The sequence below is a fragment of the Hylobates moloch genome, unplaced genomic scaffold (assembly GCF_009828535.3).
Source record: "Hylobates moloch isolate HMO894 unplaced genomic scaffold, HMol_V3 SCAFFOLD_2, whole genome shotgun sequence".
Taxonomy (NCBI): domain Eukaryota; kingdom Metazoa; phylum Chordata; class Mammalia; order Primates; family Hylobatidae; genus Hylobates; species Hylobates moloch.
Window position 1 is genome coordinate 173,384,172 of NW_026652277.1, and position 26,964 is coordinate 173,411,135.

Genomic DNA, 26,964 nt, shown 5'->3' on the forward strand with positions numbered 1-26,964 from the left:
GAATGGGGATGTGTGGGTGTGGGTGGACCCTGAGGAAACTTGGGACATCGAGTTTGTCAACTCTGATGAACCTTTTTTGACAGAAGGAACAGCTTCCCCATCCCCAGTGGTGGCAACATCCCCTCCCTGACCCATACTGCCATCAGCCTTTCCACCTTTGTCTCAGGAGATAAACTCTGCACTGCCTGAGGCAACAATGATGACCTCCCGAGGCAGCTGCCAGGCAAAATGATGTTGATTATCCTCAGTAGCCACCCCCAATACTCGTTTGCTTCTAGACCTATAATAGACTAAAGTCCCGGCGAGCCCCAGAGGTAAAGTGAGAGTGTGACCCATGAGGAGGTGCACTACACTTGAACTGTTTGAGTTCTCTAATTTATATAAACATAAATCTGGAGAACAGGCATGGGAATGGATATTAAGGGTATGGGATTATGGTGGAAGAAACATAAAATTGGATCAGGCTGAATGTATTGATTGGGGCCCACTAAGCAGGGAGTCTATTTTTAATGTTGCAGCTTGGGGAGTTAAAAAAGGTTCTAATAGTTTATATGTTTGGTTAGTTGAAATACGGATTTAAAAAATGGCCTACTATGACAAAGATGGAAATGCCTGATCTCCCTTGGGTTAATGTAGAGGAAGGGATCCAAAGGCTTGGGGAGATTAGGATGGTGGAGTGGATTAGACACTTTAGACCTGCTCATCCCAGCCTTGGAGGGGCCAGAAGATATACCCTTGACCAATTCCTTGCGAAATAGATTTGTGAGGGCAGCACCTGCATCTTTGAAGAGCCCTGTAATTGCTCTTCTCTGTACATCAAATCTAACAGTGGGAACCGCAGTCACTCAAATACCAAATTTAAATACAACGGAAATAATTGGATCCCCAGGTGGCAGGGGCCAAGTGGCGGTACTCAACGGTTAAAGGCAAGGTGGGTGTAGATACTATAATGGGCAGCAGAGACAAAACAGCAATCAGAGTATTGTTACTTGTGTAGAGCTCTGGCATTGGTTAACTAATCATGGTGTTCCTAGAAGTGAAATTGATAGCAAGTCTACTGTATTCCTACTTAATTTTTCTAAGGAGAAAACTTCTAGGTCAAATGGACAAAAGAGTAATTTAAATTATAAAAACAGAGAATTATGGCCCCTCAATTAATTTCCAGACTTTAGCCAGTTTACAGACCCAGAACCCCTTGAATGAAGGGGAGGACAGGTCCCCTTGAAGAAGGACCCCACTATATTACCGACAGTTTATGCAGTGAATCTTTCTCTCATCCTTCCCCAAGGAGACCTCCAGCCTTTTACCAAGGTAACTGTGTATTGGGGAAAGGAAATGATCAGACATTTTGGGTACTACTGAACACTGGCTCTGAGCTGATGTTGATTCCAGGGGACTCAAACATCACTGTGGTTCTCCAGTTAAAGTAGGGGCTTATGGAGGTCAGGTAATTAATGGAGTTTCAGCTCAGGTCTAACTTACATTGGGTCTAGTGGGTCCCTGGACTCATCCTGTGGTCATTTCCCCAGTGTCACAATGCACAATTGGCATAGATGCACTTAGCAGCTGGCAGAACCCCCACATTGGCTCCTTGGCTGGGAGGATGAGGGCTATTATGGTGAGAAAGGTCAAATGGAAGCCATTAGAGCTGCTTCTACCTAGAAAAACAGTAAATCAAAAATAATATCACATCCCTGGAGGGACTGCAGAGATTAGTGCCACCATCAAGGACTTGAAAGACTAGGGGTAGTGATTCACACCACATCCCCGTTCAACTCTCCCATTTGGCCTGTGCAGAACTCAGACGGATCTTGGAGAATGACAGTGGATTATCGTAAGCTTAACCAAGTGGTGACTCCAGTTGCAGCTGCTATACCAGATGTGGTTTCATCGCTTGAGCAAATTAACACATCTCCTGGTACCTAGTATGCAGCCATTGACTTTGCAAATGCCTTTTTCTCCATTCCTGTCCATAAGGCCCACCAGGAGCAATCTGCCTTCAGCTGGCAAAGCCAGCAATATACCTTTACTGTGTTACCTCAGGAGTACATCACCTCTCTGGCTTTGTGTCATAATCTTATTCGGAGAGACCTTGATCACCTCTTGCTTCTGCGAGATATCACACTGGTCCACTACATTGATGACATTATGCTGATTGGATCCAGTGAGCAACAAGTAGCAAACACACTAGACTTATTGGTAAGACATTTGTGTGCCAGAGGATGGGAAATAAATCCGACTAAAATTCAGGGATCTTCTAACCTCAGTAAAATTTCTAGTGGTCCAGTGGTCTGGGGTCTATCAAGATATTCCCTCTAAGGTGAAGAATAAGTTGTTGCATTTGGACCCTCCTACAACCAAGAAGGAGGCACAATGCCTAGTGGGTCTATTTGGATTTTGGAGCCAACACATTCCTCATTTGGTTGTGTTACTCCAGCCCATTTATTGAGTGACCCAAAAGGCTGCCAGTTCTGAGTGGAGTCCAGAACAGGAAAAGGCTCAGCAATAGGTCCAGGCTAACATGCAAGCTGCTCTGCCACTTGGACTACATGACCCAGCAGATCCAATGGTGCTTGAGGTGTCAGTGGTAGACAGGGATGCTGTTTGGAGCCGTTGGCAGGTCCCCATAGGTGAATCACAGTGGAGGCCTCTAGGATTTTGGAGCAAGGCCCTGCCATCTCCACCAGATAACTACTCTCCTTTTGAGAGACAGCTATTGGCCTGGTACTGGGCTTTGGTGGAAACTGAATGTTTTGACTATGGGTCATCAAGTCATCATGTGACCTTAACTGCCTGTCATGAACTAGGTGCTTTCTGACCCATCTAGCCATAAAGTGGGTCATGCACAGCAGCATTCTATCATCAAATGGAAGTGGTATATACATGATCAGGCTCCAGCAGGTCCTGAAGGCACAAGTAAGTTACATGAAGAAGTGGCTAAAATGTCCATGGTCTCCACTCCTGCCATCTGCCTTCTCTTCCCCAGTCTGTACTGATGGCCTCATGGGGAGTTCCCTATGAGCAGCTGACAGAAGAAGAGAAGGCTAGGACCTGGTTCACAGACGGTTCTGCACAATATGCAGGCACCACCCAAAAGTGGACACTGGAGCACTACAGCCCTTTTCTAGGACATCCCTGAAGGACAGCGGTGAAGGGTAATCTTCCCAGTGGGCAAAACTCTGAGCAGCGCACCTGGTTGTGCACTTTGAATGGAAGGAGAAATGGCCAGATGTGCAATTATATACGGATTCATGGACTGTAACCAACGGTTTGGTTGGATGGTCGGGGACTTGGAAGAAGCATGATTGGAAAATTGGTGACAAAGAAATCTGGGGAAGAGGTATGTGGATGGATCTCTCTGAGTGGTCAAAAACTGTGAAGATATTTGTATGCCACATGAGTGCTCACCAATGGGTGACCTCAGCAAAGGAGTTTAGTAATCAAGTGGATAGGATGAACCATTCTGTGGACACCACTCAGCCTCTTTCCCCAGCCACCCCTGCCATCACCCAACGGGCCAATGAACAAAGTGGCCATGGTGGCAGGGATGGAGGTTATGCATGGGCTCAGCAACATTGGACTGAGTGTCCAATTTGCCAGCAGCAGAGACCAACACTGGGCCCTTGATATGGCACCATTTCTCAGGGTGATCAGCTAGCTACCTGGTGGCAGGTTGATTATATTGGGCCTCTTCCATCATGGAAAGGGCAGAGGTTTGTCCTCAATGGAATAGACACTTACTCTGGATATAGGTTTGCCTATCCTGCATGCAATGCTTCTGCCAAGACTACTGTCTGTGGATTCACGGAATGCCTTATCCACCATCATGGTAATCCACACAGCATTGCCTCTGACCAAGGCACTCACTTTATGGCTAAAGTAGTGCAGCAGTGGGCTGATGTTCATGGAATTCACTGGTCTTACCATGTTCCCCATCATCCTGAAGCAGCTGGATTGACAGAACAGTGGAATGGCCTTTTGAAGTCACAATTACAATACCAAGTAGGTGACAATATTTTGCAGGGCTGGGACAAAGTTCTCCAGAAGGCTGTGTATGCTCTGAATAAGTGTCCAATACATGGTACTGTTTCTCCCATATTCAGGATTAATGGATTCAGGAATCAAGGGGTGGAAGTGGAAGTGGCACCACTCACCATCACCCCTAGTGATCCATTAGCAAAATTTTTGCTTCCTGTTCCTGAGACATTACATTCTGCTGTCCTAGAGGTCTTACTTCCAGAGGAAGAAACACTGCAACCAGGACTCACAACGATTCCATTAAACTGAAAGATTGCCACATGGACACTTTGGGCTCCTCTTACCTTTAAGTCAACAAGCTAAGAATGGAATTACAGTGTTGGCTTGGGTGACTGACCCAGACTATCAAGATGAAATCAGTCTATTACTCCACAACGAAGGTAAGGAAGAGTATGCATGGATTACAGGAGATCCGTTAGGGCGTCTCTTAGTATTACCATGCCCTGTGATTAAAGTCAATGAGAAACTACAATAGCCCAATCCAGGCAGGACTACAAATGGTCCAGACCCTTCAGGAATGAAGGTTTGGGTCACTCCACGAGGGAAAAAACCATGACCTGCTGAGGTGCTTGCTGAAGGCCAAGGAAATACAGAATGGGTAGTAGAAGAAGGTAGTCATCATACCAGCTACGACCACATGACCAGAGGCAGAAATGAGGACTGCAACTGTCATGAGTATTTCCTCCTCCTTTTGTTAAAAACATGATTGTGCATGTATACACTTGTACTAATATCTTACTTCATTTCCTTTTCTTTTATCACGTTACATAAGATTTACTGACTTCATATAGGCATTGAAGTATTGTTCACTTTATGGAATAGTATTTGGGTTGGGGATTGGTGCACCTCCTGTTGTACGAAGGATAGCTGTATTATGTTAGGCATAATTATGACCTTATTATTGTCTTTTTTTTTTTTTTGAGATGGAGTCTCGCTCTGTCGCCCAGGCTGGAGTGCAGTGGCGCAATCTCGGCTCACTGCAAGCTCCGCCGCCTGGGTTCACGCCATTCTCCTGCCTCAGTCTCTCCGAGTAGCTGGGACTACAGGCATCTGCCAGCATGCCCGGCTAATTTTTTTGTATTTTATTTGAACATTGCATATGATCGCAGGAGATGTGTATGGGTTCAAGTTGACAAGGGGTGGACTTGTGATGATTTATACTGAGTGTCAATTTGATTGGATTGGAGGATGCGAAGTATTAATCCTGGGTGTGTCTGTGAGGGTGCTGCCAAAGGAGATTAACATTTAAGTTAGTGGGTTAGGGAAGGCAGATCCACCCTTAAGCTGGTGGGCACCACCTAATCACCTTCCAGCAAATATAATACAGGCAGAAAAACGTGAAAAGGTGAGATTGGCCTAGCCTCCCAGCCTACATCTTTCTCCCATGCTGGATGCTTCCTGCCCTGGAACATGGGACCCAAGTTCTTCAGTTTTGGGACTCAGACTGGCTCTTCTTTCTCCTCAGCTTGCAGACAGCCTACTGTGGGAACTTGTGATTGTGTAACTTAATACTTTAAGTAAAATCCCCTTTATATATATGTGTGTGTGTGTGTGTGTGTGTGTGTGTGTATGTGTACACACACACCCTATTAGTTCCATCCCTCTAGAGACCCCTGAAACAATCACCAAGAAAATGGAAGACAATATTCACAAACTAGCAAAAAAGAAATAACCACATTAAAAGTGGGTGAATGACATGAACAGAAAAATTACCTATTGAGTACTACACTAACTTCCTACTGAGTACTATGCTCACTACCTGGGTGATGGGATCAATTGTCAAACTTCAGCATCACACAATAGACCCATGTAAAACACCTGCACATGTACCCCCCTGAATCTAAAATAAAAGTTAAAATTTAAAAAAAGTTTCCAGCAAAACTTTATTCTTTGATGCTCCACAAACATAATATAGATATAAAAAGTTTTTGCTTCAATTTTAAAAATTTGAGCTACTGCATTAAGATATGTGTAAGTCATCAGTTGATACTGACACAACAAACCATCAAACAAGTGTGCTGATGTTTTGGAGAGGCATCAATCAACCAGGGAGACTGAAACTTCACTGATATTTTCAAACCAAACAATACTATGAAAATTCATTCAAAATATATATTATCAAATCTCCTTCAAACCTTTCAATAACTTGACATTGCTTGCAGCATGAAATCCTAAATCTTTATACATGTCCCAAAAGGCCTTGCATGACAGGTCCTTGACCACTTCTCCATCCTCCTCCTCTACATGGGAGCCTTTCCATCACTTCCTTCCTCTCCTTTCTATTTAGTCAACTCTAGTCATTCTTTGTGCCTCAGCTTAAATTCTAGTGTCTCAGGGAACCCCTTCCAAGCCCCCAGAGGAGAACACATACTCTAACTATATGCACTCATTGTACATTGCCCTTTCCTTTTAGCACTTGTATAACTGATTTCAATAATTATGGTCTAATTAGTTGCTTACTATTTTTGCCCCATTGAGATTCAAAGCTCCATTATAGCTGAATCTGTGTCTAATGCTTAGCAAGCGTTACATGCATACTAGATATTTGGTAAAATTGAGGAAAATAAATTAATTTGCAAACCCAATGAGACCAAAACTTGAGCTGTGTGCTTTTCTATATTCCAGTTCAGCCATCAGCTTCCTATGTGACAATCTAAATGACTAATGATAATTTATTATTGAGGGGAAAAAAGGAGACCACCAATAATGGAGCATTCATAAATGTAGATTAAATGTTCATTATCCTTTGAACAAAAACAGAAGTTGGGGCAAAACCTTAAACAACAAAAAATTTCCAGATGCCTTTAAAATATTTTCCTATTTCTTTCCCATTAAAAAACAGTATTTACAAAAACAATACAAATGTACCTATAAATCCCACATCCAAAACAACCACAATCACATATTTTATTAGCATTTATGTGTTGATTATTATCTCACAGAAAAGAATTATATATAGTTCTGCAACTCACCATACTTTATTTAAGCTATCAATTAAACACCTAATTTTGAATATTTATGCTGTTTCCACTTTTCCTATTACCATCAATGTAGAACACCAACAGGCTAATATATGAAATGGGAATTAAAAGACAAAACCTTTTTCTTGCATTCTGAAAATAAGAAAAATAATTTCAAGATTTATAATCTGTAGCAAAACTACCTCACCGCATAGCACATCAAAATTACTGGTACAAAAATGAACAACAATTTAAAAACCCAAAAACTTTTTTAAAAAAAGGAGTAATGAGCATATTCATTGTATCCAAACTGTTGTTTGAATTGAACTGTCATGCTAGCCAACTGGCTTTACACTAACCTCTGCTTTCTGTGAAACTGGCTTCTAATTTGAATTGTTTGTGCCAGCTCCTCCCATCTCGGGGCTCTGGCAGAAAATCAATCACAGGAGCTCTGCTTTCCTGCCTTTGCTCATGTTGCTCCTCAGCCCACGACAGCACCACATTTATTCTCCCATGTTTATTCTCCATAAGGAGAATAGATTGATTCTCCTTATCTATTACTAGATAAGCATAAATCTAGTATGTGCTTAATGCTTGCTAAGCATTAGACACAGATTCAGCTATAATGGAGCTTTGAATCTAAATGGGGCAAAAATAGTAAGCAACTAATTAGACCATAATTATTGAAATCAGTTATACAAGTGCTAAAAGGAAACGGCAATGTACAATGAGTGCATGTAGTTAGAGTATGTGATCACCTCTGGGGGTTTGGAAAGAGTTCCCTGAGACACCAGAATTTAAGCTGTGCCTGGAGCAGTAGTTCCCAAACTAGCAAGCATCACAATTACCTGGGGAGCTAGCCAAAACACGGACTTCCAGGCTCCTCCACCAGAGGTGCTGATTTATCTAAGTCTGGAGTGAGACCCAACCCATGACATTTCTAACTAGTTCCCAGGTGATGTTCACGTTACTGGTCCGGGGATCACACTAGAATCAGCGGCCTAGTTCAACAACTCCAAGAAAACACTTCCCAGTTTTCATGCCTCTTCATGACTGCAAGTCTCACAGTCTTGTCTTTATAAATCTACACCATCCCATTTAACACTTGATTACACAACTGAGTCACTGCTCTCTAAAGGTTTCATATATTCTTTCACCACAAAATAAGAAGTTTCTCAAGGTCAGTAGCACAAGAAATATTACTCTGGTGACACAAATTACTCAGGATACAGCAGATAGCATGGACTCAGTATCTCAGCCCAGTCAGAATGGCTAAAACTAAACAATGTGGATTCTTCCATCTCAAGCAAATTTAATTTATTTTAAAATTCATACTTGCTTAGCAAGTACACTGTACTGGATTTTTTCAAATGTATAGTCACAAAATATATTAAAATAACCTTATTTTTTGATGATGTGTTTATCTGACTTCCCCTATATGAAAGTGATCTTCTTGAGAGAAGCAAGTTTATACAATAATATGTCACTTACTGGTGAGATACAGTCTGAGAAATGCACTGTTGTAATTTCACTGTTGTGAGAACAACATAGAGTGACCTGCACAAACATAGATGGTATAGCCTACTTCACCTAGGCTGTAAGGTTGTATAGCCTATCTCTCCCAGGCTCCAAACCTGTACCGCATGTGACTGTACTGAATACTGTAGGTAGCTATAACACAATGGTAAGTATGTGTGTGTCTAAACATTATCTAAACATAGAAAAGGCACAGAAAAGATATGGCATTACAGTCTTATGGGACCATCTTCGTAGAGGTGGACTATATTATATTTCTTGTTCTCCAATTATACATTCATAGTGGATACTCAATAAATACTTGCTCACTGGCATACTAAATTACTAGCCAGAAAATAAACAGTACTGGCACATTCCAGGTACAACCCTCTCAAGTGGATGTTTCTAGAAATAATTATTCAACCTTAGGTCAAATAATTTAGATGACTATTAAATCTTCAGGAAGCTTTTAAGAAGCAGATTCTTTTTAACTGGGAAATGGTTTTGCCACTTATATTTCACAGGTTTTTAATTTGTTTTTAAAAATCACTTCAGAAATCAATCTAGTCTGCAACAAAGCTATTACATTTATTTGAATTAGTTTCATAATCTTTAACATTATTCGTGATAATATGACTTAATCTGTAAAATTATCAAAATCCAAATAAATTTGGTTGGACTGCTACAGATCCTTGGTCAAAAGGCACAAATGATTTCCCTAACCTGGCCAAATACTCTCAGAAAGAATATATCAGATGAGAATAGGCAATTTTATGGTGGTATGCTCATAGACTAACTAAGAAAAAAGAAAGAACACTCAAACAAAACCAGACACGACAAAGGAGACATTTTAACAGATACCACAGAAATTTAAAGGATCATTAGAGACTGCTATAAACAAAGATACGCCAATAAGTTGGAAAGCCAAAAAGAAACAGATAAATTCCTAGACGCACATAACCTGACACAATTGTACCAGGAAGAAATAGAAAACCTGAAGAGACCAATAACAAGTAACAAAATAGATGCAATAATAAAAACTCTTCCATAAAAAAAAAAAAAGTCCAGGACCTGACAGTTTCATTGATGAATTTCACAAAATACTTAAAGAAGAACCAACCCTAATTCTATTCAAAGTATTTCAAAAAATTGAGGAGGAGAAAATACTTTCAAACTCATTCTATGAGGCCAGCATTATCCTGACTCCAAAATCAGACAAAAACACAACAGAAAAAAGAAAATTACAGGCCAGTATCACTAATGAACATAGACATAAAAATCCTCAACAAAATACTACAAAACTAAATTCCACAATACATTAAAAATCCATTCATCATAATTAAGTGGGATTCATATCTAAACATGTAAAGATGGTTTCAACATACGCAAATCAATAAACATGACATATCACATTAATAGATTCAGACAGAAAGCATATGATCATTTGAATAGATGATGAAAAAGCATTCAATAAAATTCAACACTCCTTTATGATAAAAACGCTCAGCAAACTGGCTATAGAAGAAACATACCTCAAAACAATAAAAGCCATATACAACAAACCTATAGCTAGCATGACACTGAACAGGGAAAACCTGAAGCCTTTTCTGTAAGATCTAACAAGACAAAGATGCCTGCCTTCACAACTTATTCAATATAGTACTGCAAGTCCTAGCCAGAGCAATTACACAAGAGAAAGAAATAAAGAGCATCTAATTGGAAAGGAAGAAGTCAAGCTGTCCTGGTTTTCAGATGACACGATCTTGTATTTCAAAAAACATAAAGACCTTAGCAAAAAAAACTATTTGAACTGATACATGAATTCAGTAAAGTTGCAGAATACAAAATCAACATATGATAATCTGTAGCATTTCTATATGTCAAAAGCAAACAATCCAAAAATGAAATCAAGAAAGCAATCCCATTTACAATACCTACAAAAAAACCCCTGGGAATCTGCCTTTTAAAAAATATACATATATATATAGTTTCATATATATATAGTTATATACATGTAGTTTTATATATAGTTATATATATAGTTATATATATAGTTTTATATATAGTTATATATATAGTTATATATATATATATATGATACATGTGTAGTTTTGTTACAGATACACTGCACAGTGGTGAGGTCTGGGATTTTAGCATAGCCATCACCCAAATACTGTAACCTGTACCCATTAACTAAATTCTAATTCCTTACTCTCCTCCCAACCTTCCACCCTTCCACATATCCAAGATCTATTATTCCACTCTCTATGTCCATGTGTACATATTATTTAACTCCTACTTACAAGTGAGAACATGCAATATGTGATTTCCATTTCTGAGTTATTTCATTTAAGATAATGGCTTCTACTTCCATCCATGTTGCTGCAAAAGACATGATTTCATTATTTTCTATGGCTCAGTAGTATTCTATGGGGTGTGCATGTGTGTGTGTGTGTGTGTGTGTGTGTGTGTGTGTACACACACATTTTCTTCGTCCAATCATCTGTTGATAAGCACTTAGATTGGGTCCATATTTTTGCTATTGTGAATAGTGCTGCAATAAACATACAAGCACAGGTATTTTTTTATATATAATGATTTATTTTCCTAGGAATAAACTTAAGCAAAGAAGTGAAAGATACCTACAATTAAAACTATAAAACATTGATGAAAAAAATGAAAGCAAAAAAACATGGAATTATGCTCATGGATTGGAAGAATAATCATGTACTATTAAATGTCCATACTACCCAAAGCAATCTACAGATTCAATGCAATCTCTCTCAAAATAACATTGTTCACAGAAATAGACAAAACAATCTTAAAATTCATATAGAAACAACAAAAGACCCATAAAAGTCAAAGCAATTCTGAGCAAAAGGAACAAAGCTGGTGACATCACATTACCTGATCTCAAATTACACTATAAACCTATAGTAACCAAAACAGTACAGTACTAGCATATAAACAGACATACAGACCAAGAGAACAGAACACAGGTGGCAGAAATAAATCCATATTTTTTAGTCAACTCATTTTTGACAAGGGCGCCAAGAACATACAATGAGGAAAGGACAGTTAAGTCTTCTGGTGCTGGGAAAACTGGATATCCATATGCAGAAGAATGATAAAGTACACCCCTATCTCTCACCTTATACATAAATCAAAATGGATTAAATACTTAAATGTAAGACCTAAAACTAAGAAGCTACTAGAAAAAACATTGGGGAAATGCAACAGGGCATTGGTCTGGACAAAGATTTTTTTTTAGTAAGACCTCAAAAGCACAGGCAACCAAAGCAAAAACTAACATGTGATCACCTCAAGCTTAAAAACTTCTGCAAGCAAACAAAGTGAAGAGACAACCTACAGAATAGGAGAAAATATCTGCTAACTATTCGACTGACAAAAAATTAATAACCTGAATATATAAGGAACTCAAACAGATCAATTGTAAAAAAAAAAATCTGAGCAAAAAATTAGCAAAAGATCTGAATAGGTATTTCTCAAGAGGAGAAAGACATACAAATACCCAACAGGTATATGAAAAAATGCTCAATATCACTAATCATCAAGAAAATGCAAATCAAAACCACAGTGAGATATCGTCTTACCTCAGTTAAAATGACTATTGTCAAAAAAGACAGAAAACAACAAATGCTAGCGAAGAAAGGGGAATGCTCGTACACTATTGGTAGGAATGTAAATTACTACAGCCATTGTGGAGAACAGTATGGAGGCTCCTCAAAAAACTAAAAACAGAACTACCATAAAATGCAGTGGTACTGCTGAGTATATATCTCAAAGAAAGGAAATCAGCATATCAAAGATATATCTGTCCTCCCATGTTTTTGCAGCACTATTCATAGTAGCCGAAATATGTAATCAACCTAAGCACCCATTCATGGGTGAACGGATAAAGAAAATGTGATATATACAAAACGAAACATTATTCAGCCACAAAAAATAGAATCCTATCATTTGCAGCAACATGGATGGAACTAGAGTTCATTAAGTGAAATAAGCCAAGCACAGAAAGAGAAAAATTGCATGTTCTTACTCATATGTGAGAGGCTAGAAAAGGGATCTCATGAAGGAAGAATACACTGGTAGTTACCAGAGGCTGGGAACACCAGTGAGAAGAAATTGTTAAGAGTGGTTGGTTAACAGGTACAAAATTACAGTTAGATAGAAGGAATAAGATCTAGTATTTGGTAGCACAATAGGGGGACCAATCATTAAACTTGAATAGTAGATTTGGGATATTCTCTACACAAAGAAATGATAAATGTTTGCAGTAGTGGATATCTCAATTACCCAGATTTGATTATTACATTGTATGCTTGTATCAAATATCACCTGTACCTCATAAATATGTATAATTACTATGTATTCATAATAATATGTTCATAATTTTAAATTTTAAAATATGTAAATACCAAAGATCCATCTTTATGATAATGCGAACACACAAATAACAGAAATAATGGAATATGCCAAATAACTCTTTATAGATGAATTCGTATCAACTTTATCTCCTTTCTAGTTACCAGATGGTGGACTCATGTTTATTTATAATTCAGATCAAGACATTCAACACATTTTCTGGTTTCCATTACCAAAAAATATAAATAAAATATATGAAAATTCCATGTAAGAATGTTTCAACATTTGAGACAAAAAAATTGAAGGAAAAAGAGAAGAGTGTCCAAAATTAGGTTCTATGCAAACCATTTCAAAAATGTGGTTTTTTCTTATCATGAAAATATACTAATAGTTAATATATTATTTATTAGTATCCCACTTACTAAACCTTCCAACACTGCATGTTTTGGCAAAGTAATTTATGCCCCATTAATTTAATATCCTTGTTCCTTATATATACTAGCACAGAAACCATCTGTTACATATTAAACCATACAAATGCAATTAATCTGAATTTTAGGCTATCAAATAGTAGGTTTAGGGGGCATAATTTAAATCCTACTTATTCTAAGAATAAAATATCTAACTGCTTTATTCGTATGAAAATCAAATCCCACTTCTAGAATCATTGAAAGGAGAAAAATATATACTAACTACATTATTGGAGAAAAAAAGAAAACTTCATTTATTTGTTGAAAAAAATTTAAGGTATCAGGCAGCACAAATATTTTCATTATTAATTATTTGAATTTATCGGTACAATGACAGTGATATGGTCTGCTATTGAATATTTTAGACATACTCATAGTAATAAAAATTACTGACCACAAAAGGTGGCATTCTACTTACAATTTTCAAATGACTGTGGGTTCATCAGTCACCCTCTGGAATACTAAGTAACTTGCCTTTAAGAAATTAATGTTACAATTACATTTGAGGTTTTTAAGAAATTAATCCACTTATTTTAAATATTATTCTAGTACAAAAAGATGCCAAATATAGTCATGCTACCATCCACTTCTTCATGCACCCTTTCTAATACCACCAACACTGTCAACTCATAATTTCTTACATTAGGGGCCAAAAGGAGACACTGCTGATTATCAAGTAAGTCATGATTCTTCCTACATGTAACTGAAATACTGGAATGGCATTAGTGTTGGGAAATTGCTTTCCATTTTAGAATATTCTTATAAGAAATGCAAAACTATGGACCTTCATTATATCCTAATGTTTATTTAATAATATATTTATACTTTGTACAAATATAGATGTGTAAATGTTAAATCATTTAGTAATCTGAGTCTTGAAGGGTACCAGCTGGACCAAATTTACTGTCAAATTTACTTTGCATAAAAATATAACATTTAGTGGGCAATATATGCCTAGATGATTTTCTTTTTTTTCCTAAGTTTTTTCAAAATGAATGTATAGTCGTTTGATGAAACCTGTTTAAAACTCTGCTTCGAAGCTATATTTTCTTCTGAGGATGTATCGGACTTAATGCTTTCTGGGGAAGTTTTTATATATTCCCTAAATAAGTACAACAGGTTATAAAATAAATAAATGCAATCTCTAATTTCCATATGTCACCAAACATATGGTGGTTTGGAATTTAGGTTCAGAGATCAACTTTTAAAAGGCAATTTTCCTCTCAGCTGTAGATAGAATTTTATGTATCTGAAATGAAAATGCTATGAAAGCAATAAAATTAAACTGAAAATAAGAGTTAGAAAAAAAGACTCTGGAATTTAAATCTTTGGGGACTTGTCATGTTATACATTTCCCAAAGCCTCCTTCTCTCTATCTGTCAAAACAAAATAGACAGTAACTCGTCGTAATCGCCCCTTTCTCTGTAAGACTTTCCCTGACAGGGAAACTACAAGCTTGGACTTTGCTTAAACTCACTGCCAGACCAACCAGAAGAAAGGAGTAAATGACAACTCCTTCCTTCTATTTGTAGACTGAGAACCCTTTAACAATTGAATAATGCCAGCCCCTAAACAGAACTTGCCACACAGTTTGCTGAATGAATGAAAACGCAAGGAACCTGTGGAATTAAAGTATGTGCTGGGCGGGAGCAGTGCCACACGGTGGTAAGCCTAGCACTCTGGGAGGCTGGGGTGCGGGGATCACTTGAGGTCAGGATTTGGAGACCAACCTGGCCAACATGTTGAAACCCTGTCTCTAATAAAAAAAATACAAATAGTAGCCAGGCGTGGTGGCTGGCACCTGTAATCCCAGCTACTCCGGAGGCTGAGGCAGGAGAATCTCTTGAACCTTGAAGCAGAGGCTGCAGTGAGCCAAGAGCGCACCACTGCACTCCAGCCTGGGCGACAGAGCAACACTCTGCTCAAACATCAATCAATCAATCAATCAATGTATTCTATAATATCTTCCCTCAAGAGGCTATTAAATGAGTATGAGGGAGAGAAGCATAGAAATAGCTCTGTGTCCCTATAGTATGAGAAGCAAATGTAGCGGCCCTCAGGCTGTTTCACTTGGAGGTTTAGTATTTAACCCTCCCTAATTTATTCATTCATTCGAAAATGTGAGGAATACAAAAATTACTATGATGCACGCAGTTCATGCCTTCAAATTGATCTCACAGTGAGCGTCTTACGATTCTATCGAGATTCAGATGCTTGCCCCTTGGCAACTTCCCTTTGAAAGTTTAGCCAAATATAAATCCATTTGAAACAAAATAAAAATGCTGCTACAATACTCAAATCAAATACAGTCAGCGTTCACACTGCTTACAGTTGTTTTTTTCTTTATCATTTTTGACTTATAATAATTGTACATATTTATGGGGTACAGTGTGTTACACGGTTTTATTTCATTTTCTTTTTTCTAAATGACAAAAAATGAAATAATTTAGATAGGCTTGTCTCATTTTCAACAAGCTATTCGCCAATATCTTCGATCTGTCACAGTTGCTGTTCCTGGTTCCACTCATGGAATGAAAACACTCCCTGAAAATCCTCTCCACAAAAATTTTCTTCCTCAAAAAGTTTTCAGTGAAGCAACGTGGAAGGGGAATAAGGCATACTTGAGAACGGGACTTTCTTGTTTTGTTTGGTTTTTTTTGTTTGTTTGTTTGTTTGAGACAGAGTCTCACTCTGTTGCCCAGGCTGGAGTGCAGTGGTGTGATCTCTGCTCACTACAACCTCCACCTCCCAGGTTCAAGTGATTATTGTGCCTCAGCCTCGATAGTAGCTGGGATTACAGGCATGCACCACCATGCCTAGCTGATTTTTGTATTTTTAGTAGAGTCAGAGTTTCACCATGTTGGCCAGGCTGGTCTCGAACTCCTGACCTCAAGGGATCTTCCCACCTCGGCCTCCCAAAGTGTTGGGATTATAGGCATAAGCCACCACGTCCAGAGAACAGGACATTTTTTAAAGTAACAGGAAGAAAGGAAATAAGGGAGGAAAGAATGAAAGAAGGAAGCCTGGTTTTTATATAGGCCTCAAAGGCCATGCTACAGAATTTCACTGAACATGAAGCGGTATATGATGAGATACATTCTTTTGATAAACACGCTCAGAAGACAGGCTGAAGGGGGTCTTACTAGGCTGCACAGTAGAATGTAAGGTTCCTTTTTATATACTTCCACTGCTTGTATCCCTGTTTACTACTGATGCATTCTGCTATGTGGTTCTATGTCTATTCCCACAACTAGATGGTAAACTCCAAGTCACATCTCACTCAGCCGCTTTCCACTGTCCCTAGCCTTCTGCAAGGTCAAATAAAAAACATCTTCTTACAAGAAAAAAAAAAGTTAAGTGAGGGGGCGAATAACTGAGTAGAGTTTCAGTTACACACTGCTGGTCTTAATAATTATTTAACTCTTCTGTACATGTGTTCAATAAAGTATTATTTGATTAATATAGAAAACAAAGATTTGGGAGGTAGGAAATGACACACTGACATGTTTATAAAAATTCAAGAGTTAGTTTTTATAGCAGCACTACAATAGGTTCTAAGACCTGTATTCAATTTCATATCCCACAAAGACCATATATTCTTACACTATACTGTTATCCCTCATTATATAGCAAGCTGAAATTTGCATCTTTATTTATCAAGTGCTTAAGCAAAGCTCAGCCACACTTTTGAAAGTGTCAAACATTTAAACTGTTTTCAAATGTTTAAGGTTTATAAAAACTAAATTATGCTATGTCAAGCTTTTTCTAAGGTTAGTCTTGATATTAAATGCCAAGATTGAGAAGACAATGCCTGTTTCTGATTTATTATTTCTCTTCTCCCCTCCCTCTCAATCCACACTTACAGGCATACACATACAAACACATTCATATACACTTACTTTAAAAACTACTTCATATTTCAGCACAAAAAGCCTCATTTTAAAAAAAATTACCACTATAAAAAATGCATAACAAAATTTCAGAAACTTTAAAAATTAGTGAGGAATATTACCTATACTTCTAACACCATAACATTTTAATAACAATTATACATTTTTATTCATTGTTAGACATTTTAGAACTTTAAGATAACACCTTTTTACACTAATAAAATTTCCCCCAAATAGTATTTTTGTGTTTTTAATATAAAAGTTATACAACAAACCTGCTAATTCTGTACATGTATCCCAGAACTTAAAGTATAATTTTAAAAAAGTAGAACAGTCAAAAACACATATAAAATTGTCACAATAAAAACAATATTCACAGAAATAAGTTTAGCCAAATATAAATCCATTTGAAACAAAATAAAAATTATACTACACTATTCAAATCAAACAATCCAATATATTAATATACATTCAATGAGGAAAAAATTATTTTTCCCATCCCCTTTGAGCCTCTAGTTCTTTATTCGTGAATATAACTGCTTCTTAAACAGTCTCCATTAAAAATACACATGTTTCAGAGACTAAGAGAACAACATGCAAAGAGACTCCTACTGTAGAAAGCGACTTTGCAGAAAATTTAAACCACAATGTGCTTAAAATGCCAGGATCTCAGAAGTTAAAACAGTGGTTCTCCACTCCTTTTCTTATTTCATGAGAGTTTAGGTCAAAAAGATGTCCTTGTTCTTTTTTTTTTTTTTTTTTTTTTGAGACAGAGTCTTGCTCTGTCGCCCAGGCTGGAGTGCAGTGGCGTGATCTCGGCTCACTGCAGGCCCCGCACCCCGGGGTTCACGCCATTCTCCTGCCTCAGCCTCTCCGAGTAGCTGGGACTACAGGCGCCCGCCACTACGCCCGGCTAATTTTTTGTATTTTTAGTAGAGACGGGTTTTCACCGTGTTAGCCAGGATGGTCTCCATCTCCTGACCTCGTGATCCGCCAGCCTCAGCCTCCCAAGGTGCTGGGATTACAGGCGTGAGCCACCGCACCTGGCTGATATCCTTGTTCTTTTACTGAAAGTTTACTGACGACAGACCTTCTAGAGTCTGAGTGTGAATGAAAGTCAAATGCCAAGTCTACAGTGCTTTCCCAATAGAAAAATTGTTTTTATATTGGCTTGTTTTTGTAAAGGATTTATTTTTGTAAAAGACTTCCCTTTGTAAAATATAGTATCTTTGAAATATATACTATGAATAATGTTTATCTAATCACTAAAAATAATCCTTAAATAAAATCAATTATAATACTGACTTCTGCATTTTTCAATATGGGTGTATCTTAATCAACTGGATTCTCAAGATTTGCCAAATTTTTATTTTTAATTAGTCAAGGATCTTTCTTTTGTATTTATTTCTTCTCTAACTTACTTTATCTTTTTAAATGGAATAACTGATAGAATTACAATGTTAATGTTTGTCTACTTTATATTTCGCTCTCTAGAATATATTAAATGTTTGGTCTTTTGCCGTAAGACAGAAAAAGTTGGTTTAAAATGAGATCCACATGAGATCTTACCTTCTGATTTGTTGTTCTTCCTCTTCAGCCATTTCTCTACTGTCTCTGCACTAACACTTTCAGATACAAATTCATCTAATACCTGGGGGTGAAGAGAAAGATATGCCTTCACTTTTTCATCTGTCAAACCTGTAAAAAAATTGAAAAGAATAAAATTCACCTATACAACATCTTCATATCAGTGAAAGGTATAATATCACAACACATTATGCTAAGACCCAGCAACCTCTCATCTAATGGAGAGAGGGCTGCAAAGAGCAGAAAGGGGAAGTTATTGCTTAATGGGTACAGGGTTTCTACTGGGAGTGACAGCAAAGTTTTCAAACTAGACAGGTGAATACTGCCCAACATTGGGAATATACATTATGCCACTAAATTGTATGCTTAAACCAGCATTTAAAATGGTTAAAACACCATTTTTCATATATATTTGTGTGTGTGTGTGTGTGTGTGTGTGTGTATGACCACAATAAAGAAGAAGGTAGTTAGTTTAGCAGTTTTAAACTACAGATATTACATCATGTTACATAGCTGTTTCTAACAATAAACTTCAGAGTTACATATGAACCAATGCCAAGATCCAATGCTGTACATTAAGGCTTACAGAGTACTTATTTTTTCGGTCTATAGTTACCATATATATATTCAGTGGTCAAAGCAAGTAAAACTCTAGCAAGAGTAGTAAACAGGAAAATCTAGCCCTGAAACATTATAGGTGCTAAAAATTGCTTTAAAAATAAATGAATACATTCTTATCTTTTATTGCCTTACAACACAAATCCTTCCTTTTTCTCAAAGGCATTAAACCCAGTGGTATAACTAATATTCAGTTCAGAAAAATTTTGACATTTGTTCATTAATATTCTGTGTATGTAGTCAGTTTCACTGAAATACTTTTCATAGCCTAATGATAAGTACTGAATATACATAAGATTTTCAAACAAAGTATTTTCACATGTTTTCATATCTCACATATAAAGTATATGTTTTCAATTTGGTGCTTTGTGCTGGTATGCCATTTCATTAAACAATCCCAAACACAAACAAGCTTTGAATAATTATCCTTCAGTGACAGAAATTATTTTTACTACTGTATCTTTTCTGTGAATTATTTGAATAAATTACCCTTTTTAGGGATGGTTAGGTTAAAAAAAAAAGGCAATGAAAAACTGTACTCTGAGAAAGAAAAGAAGGAAAGGAAGCATATCTTTATGACTGCAGAGAGTAGGCTGTATGTTTTCCCAAACAGACAAAGTAGAGAATTCATATGTGTTAATTAATTCTGCTGGGAACTAAAGTCACAACTGTTGGGATTCTACAACAGAATGGCATAACTGAAAAGGAAAATGACTTCTTTCAATGAAATGGTAGTTAAATAGTCAATTTAAACAAACACACACACATACACACACACACACACACACACACACACATAAATAGAGTTGTATAAGACAAATGAAAATAAGACCTCTGGCTATATTCACCCTGCCAAAGAGCCCCAGTGGTGTAAAATTCAGTGTAAGAAATTCTATAAAATGCTTAAGATAATTGACTCAATAAATTAAGTAAGTGCTCTCCTGACACAACAAATTATAGTCCCTAAAAACAAAAGGTGCAGGATACTACAGTAAGCTGATAGCATACTTGACCTTAGAGAAGACAGATAATGCAAATTTCACGCTCTCTTTAGGTCCTCCATATTCAATATTGATTCCTTCTTAAAATTTCTTTCTGCCACTCCCATGACACAAGGCTATAGAATTCTTATCCTAACTTTCTAATTGCTCTTGAATTCTGCTTTCTCTTCAACAATCCATAATGATGACACCAAAATCTAAATCAGGAATCTTAACATATTTTTAATCTCCAGTCTAGCTATTTTCCCATCACCTCAAGCTCCATCTTAAGTCAAAACTACATGAGTTATCTCCTTCTCTCTTCTTCCCAAGGAGATTTTAACTCTTGGTTTTCCTTTTTGTGTTACTATTACTCTACATTTTCCCAGAAACTGAGGCTGAAAAATATAGTAATAACTGATTCACTCCTCTTTGTCATCTCATTTCATCTTAGTGCATTACCATAGAAGTCATGTTTGCCAAATTACATGAGATAAAAGATATGCATCCAAAATAAACAAAAAAACACTCTTTAAACTCAACAATAAGAAAACAATCAACCCAACTGAAAAATGGGCCAAAGGCCACTTCAGTAAAGAAGATACAGATATGGCAATAAACATTTTAAAAGATGCTCATTTGTTAATCGTGAATTGAAGTTAAAACAAAAATGAGATGCTATTACACACCTATTAGAATGGCTAAAATTAAAAAAAAAACTGACAGCACCAATTGTTGGCATGGATGCAAAGCAACAAAAATTATCATTTAATCCTGATAAGGATGCAAAGTGCTACAGTGACTTTGAAAGACTGTTTGGCAGTTTCTTACAAAGCTAAATAGAGTCTTTCTGTATGACCCAAAAATCACACTAGTAAGCATTTACCCAATGGATATGAAGACTTATGTCCATACAAAAACCTGCATGTGAGTTTTTTTGGCAGCTTTACTCATAATCACCCAAATCTGGAAGCAATCAAGATGTCCTTCAGTACGCAAATGGATAAATAAACTGTGATACATCCATATGATTAAATATTTCACACTAAAAAGAAACAGGCTAACAAACCATGAAGTAACATGGATGAGTCTTAAATGCATATTGCTAGGAGAAGAAAAGCCAGTCTAAAAAGGATACATATTATACAATTCCAACTATACAACACTGGAGAAAAGGCATAAGCTGTAGAGGTAGTAAAAAGATCAGTGACCACCAGGAGTTCAAGGGGAAAGGGCAAATTATGAATAGGTAAAGTACAGGGGATCTTTTAGGATGATCAAACTATTCTGTAAGACACTATAATGATGAATACATGACACTATGCATTTGCCAAAAATTCTGTAGAACTTCATGGCACAAAGAATAAACTATCATGTATGTAAATTTTTAAAAACTCAGTTACAAGGTCAGGGGGTCTTAGGATGGAAAGCATAATGCAACAAAAGAATCTAAATGTATTACACATGTAATATAAAACATATAAAACAACCTCCCTGAAGCGGGTGGCAGAGCATAAGGTGCTAACCTATATAACTTTGAAAATAAGTGGGGTCTGTGAGACTAAACGCAAAATAAACTGTACATAAGCACCACACTCTAGTTGATAAAGTTGTTGTCCCAAGAGTGTACAGCAAACAAATGAGTGGTAGATGGTGGGAACAAGATTTCTCAACGGTAGACTGAGATGTTACAGATAAACAAAAGGAAGAGTTCAGAATGATCCATGTCATAATGAATTAAAGTTGGAGACATCAGTGAACTCTTGTATGACAATACAAATAAAAATGGTTACATACAGGAATGTTGGTAGATACGTATATCTCATAAATACACACAAGTCTCACTTTGCTATGTTAGCTGAGAGGGCCTAGAAGCAACAATATCCCAGTATAATTGCATACATATAGCACCTAGAGCTTGGTTGCTACTATCAGTCTACAACAAAAGGAACCAAGACTCCATGAAGAAACAGCTAAATTTAGGATAAGAACAGAAAATACATAAGCTTGGAGTAGCTAATGATTTAAAATTTGCTACCAGTAAATCGCACAGACAGACAAATACAGATAACTATTCCAAAGTAATTGTGTATATTTGAATGAGTACATTTTAAAATATATCATTCCTGCTAATAAACTACGTCCTTTCATCTACATAACATTTTGCCAGAGTGCAAACAGATAAAACTAATTAAACTGACTTTCATCTTCATTTCATTTTTCAACACCTGGCAGGAGTACTGATGAGCAGGGGCTGGTTAAAAGTAATAAATGATAGACGAGAAGCACACGGGTATTGATAGACTGAATGATCAGGGTAAGTTAGGAAGATGAACTTCGTTAATTTTCGCAATGCAATTTGCAAGTGCCCATGGAAAATGTCATGAAGGCTTACGATCTAAACAAAACCAAACTGAAAAGCAAAGTGGTACATGTAGTGGTTAGATTTAACACTGACCTGAAAATATGTAACAAAAGGCATAATAAAGACCGATGAATATTTTAGTAAAGATAATTGCTTCTATGGCTAATAATTCAGCCAGCAACCTGAGGGGTAGATAAGAATTAACGTTATTTCCTTGCTGAGTAACCCTTTTAAAGAAATAGATAAACACCACATCAATATCTCTACTTCAACATTTTGACATTGAGCCATAGAGTAGTGATGAAAAGGACTGGCACCTTTGAGTTTCCATGGATAGCAATGCAAAATATCAGTAAAAATAAATAACATCAACAATGATACATTTTTATATCTTTATTTTTAAATACAGTAGCATTGAGGCTACTTTTCTTCTGTCTTCACAGAAATCTCACAAGCTTCTCATAACGTAACACATTATTATGCTACCCTTTTGGTTTTTGCTTTCTGCAAGCCACAAACTCAACTTTCTTTTTCAGATGAAGATTTTGCATATGTACGCATATGTATAAATATACATTTAAAAACTTTTATCAAACCACGCAAAAAAATATAATGGTCCTATGTACTCAACAGCCAGCTTCAACAATCACAATTCATAGCCAATATTTTCCATCTCTACCACCTACTCGCCTCTCATATAATTTCAAAGCAAATCCAAGAAATTATTTTAATATATTAATACATTTCAATATGTATCTCCAAAAGATAAAACTATTCTAATCATAAATACTACTATCACACCTAAAGAGAAATTATTATTTTTAATTTCATCAAAAATATCCAGGCTTTAAGTCTCTATTTTTTTTTTTTTTTTACAGCTTGTTGGGCTGAACTAGGACACAAGTAAATTCAACATGTTGCAGTAGTTTGGTATTTCATTTTTAAAATTACATTTAGGTCTCTTTGGTCCAATAATATTCCCCTCCATCTCTTACTTTCCCCCATTATAACTTATTTCTGAATAAAATAGGTTTTTAGTCCTATGGTTTACTTCAATCTGGATTTTTTCTGACATTATCCCTGTGGGGTTTAGCATGTTCCTAAGCTCTCTACATTTCTTGAAAACTGACATTAGATCTCAAGGCCTGAAGAGATGTAGGTTCCATCTGGGGGTACAGGCAATTTGGCCAGTGTTACTGCACACTTCCGTCAGAAGTTTTTTGTAATGTCAGCAGCATTAGTGGCTCTTGAATGATTAATTCAGTAGGGCTTGACAATGGTGATTTTCCTCATTCTATCATGCCTTCTTCATTTATTAGCTGAAATAATATGAAGAGAAACTTAGCTTCGTCTACCATGTGGTTGTCCAGTGGGACAGTTCATAATTTGTTCCCCTTTGTTCACCAGTTTTGAAAATAATGAGTGGATACAGTAACATTCTCCCATGGATTAACAACTAAAAAATAACAGTATTACTAGGAAACCATATATTTGAATAAATTTGATCTGTTTCTTCCATTGTAACTATTGTCCTTAACTGGTGCTCAAACTGTCCCATCTTGCAGCCAGGTGGAGGACCCTCTTCAAGCAGATTCAGTCATTCTGACAAGAACCTCGCAGATCTCAACAGCTTGCATCCTCTGCTAGTATGAGATATCTTAGGTTCCTCTTGTTCATTTTCTGCCCCAGATACAGATTCATACATATTTTTCTCAGGATCTCTAGTTCCTTTCAGTAAATAGAAGTATTTCAATTTCAGGAAAATGGAACTAGATTACATAATCATTCACTGTTCTGTCACACAACAAACATATAAGGTGGGTTTCTTTATCCTTTAAGATATATAACCACTACAAATATACAAGTTATTACGGTTTTTTCTGCTTTTGTTTTTGTTTGAGACACAGTCTCTCTGTGTCACCCAGGCTGGAGGGCAGTGGCATGATCTCAGCTCACTGTAACCTCCGCCTCCTGGGTTTAAGGGAGTCTCCTGCCTCTTCCTCCCGAGTAGCTGGGACTACAGGCACCCGCCAACACGCCAGCCAATTTTTTGTGTTTTTAGTAGAGATGGGGCTTCACCGTCTTAGCCAGGATGGTCTCGATCTCCTGACCTCATGATCCACCCATCCTGGTCTCCCAAAGTGCTGGGATTACAGACGTGAGCCACCGCGCCCGGCCGCATTATTATGTTTTAAAGTCATTTGAAATATTGAACTCTCTGTGGCTATGTCACCAAATGAATGCAAATTAGGTTCATTTCTGATACATCTTTAAATGTGTCTTTATGACAATATATTATCCTCATAAGCTAAAGCCTTTATTATTTCTGAAGTCTTATCACCTTAATATCTATAAAAATTATTTATTTTAAAAGTCAGTTTCAAATCAGAGGCTAAAGAATTATTGTTTTACTCATTCTAAGAAATAATGTTAAATTAGTAATCACAGGTACTAAAGGATGTACTGTAAGAATTACGAAAAAGCATTTTTCAGTATTAATTCTACCATTTTAATTGTGGAGAAAGATCCCAATTTTGTGTCTGTATTAATTTTAAAAACCAGTCAAAAGCATATGGCAAGTTATCCAATATACCATTCCTCCTCTCCCATTATGCCTCTCCCCCATGACACCTGAGTTCTGGTTCCTGCAATTCCATATCACAGTGCTTTTACATGCCCTAAAACAGGTCTTCCTCACCTTAAAAGAATTATTCTCTGCCACATTAGATATCTTATCTCAAGCCCTCTGTCCTTCCTCAATCACAGAAAACGGAAAATATATTAAATTTCCATTATCTCACAGTAACTAAACTCAGCTAGGTTAGGAAAAACCTTTAAAAAAATTCTAAGGTATACGTAACCAATAATCTTTTATTTATTGTAATAATTATCTCAATTTTATAATTTCTTCTGTGCTTAGCCCAGATACAAACAATAAGTAAAATCATTGTCAGCTTCTTACAGTGTCAGCCCAACTGTAAGATAAATTTGGGGGAAAATACCACCATTTCATGCTATTAATCACTGAACTATAATAGTCCAGTTATCAAAGAACAGCTTGAACTGTGAGGGGGCTGAAATACCTGTCATATGAGGAGTGGGTGAGTGAGTACAAATGATTAGTTTGAAGAACACAAGATTCTTGATGGGCATTGCTGTTTAATCTGAATGTTATTAAGTAAAACAGGGTAAGATATTTTTGGTTTATTCATTTCTTGTTTTCTTTTTTTCCATCCATAAACCCAGGGGGCAAAAGTAGAATTAATAATTGAGGAAGTCAGATAACAATTCAACTTCAGGCAGAATGTTTAGGAAACAAGGCTTCTGTAACTGGAATGGGCTACGTGAGCAGACAGTGCATCCTCCCACAATGGAAATGCTCAATGAAAGGAAAATCCAATAACTTTACAGACCTTTCACAGCGTGAGATGGTTTCATATTTTCCAAACACCAAGAGATGAGTATATATATGCATTTACGTTAAAAAAATCTTACTAGTTTCAAAAGACAATTCCAAAACATATACCAGAAGTAGTAAATTTTCTTTATATTTCTGTATAAAATTGTAGCAACTTAATAACAAAATCTGTCAAGTTAAAAGAAAACGTATCTTGTGTCATACTAAGTAGTGTTATACCACCACACTGCCCAACAGCAATGCTCTCGTTAACTTGTGTGTGTGTTCTCCCAAACTGCATACAATTGCGCTAGGCTGTATGCATATGCATCTATGTAAAACCTTCCTTTATTTGTCCAAAAGCAAATGAAGGTCAGCAGATGCATAACTTTAAAATCAGGGAAGTTTGCTTTCAGAATCCCAAAATTCAACTTTATACACCTCCTTCTCTGTATTTACCTCTCATGCATCTATACTACAACTGTTTCACCTCCTTCCCCACTAAAAAGATAAAACAGCTAATAGCATTTGTTAATAACAGTTGGCCTACTTTGAATGCTCCCTGCGTATAAGACACTATGTTATACACATTACACATACTAGCCCAGGTAAGCCTCGGAGAACTAAGTATGTGGCACACAGAAAATGTTCAAAATATTTACTTAATAAATGAATTATAATCCCCAAAATATATAATAGGAAAATGAAGCACAGAGAAGTTCAATAATTGTAGTAGTTTTCTATTGGCCACAGAAGCA

The 26,964-nt window shown here is 36.8% G+C and overlaps 1 protein-coding gene across 8 annotated transcripts in view; it reads right to left on the reverse strand.

The window, feature by feature from the left end:
- The window catches only part of PDE10A (phosphodiesterase 10A), a 659,574-nt gene that overhangs the window by 197,805 nt on the left and 434,805 nt on the right, over positions 1 to 26,964 (reverse strand). For 7 of the 8 annotated variants that reach the window (XM_032162216.2, XM_032162223.2, XM_032162202.2 and 4 more), the window contains one exon: positions 18,829 to 18,957. In XM_032162216.2, coding sequence (XP_032018107.1) covers positions 18,829 to 18,957 — 129 coding nt within the window. Of the gene's footprint in view, positions 1 to 18,828; positions 18,958 to 26,964 lie in introns of those variants that run through there. The other variant, XM_058435667.1, reaches the window with a different exon arrangement.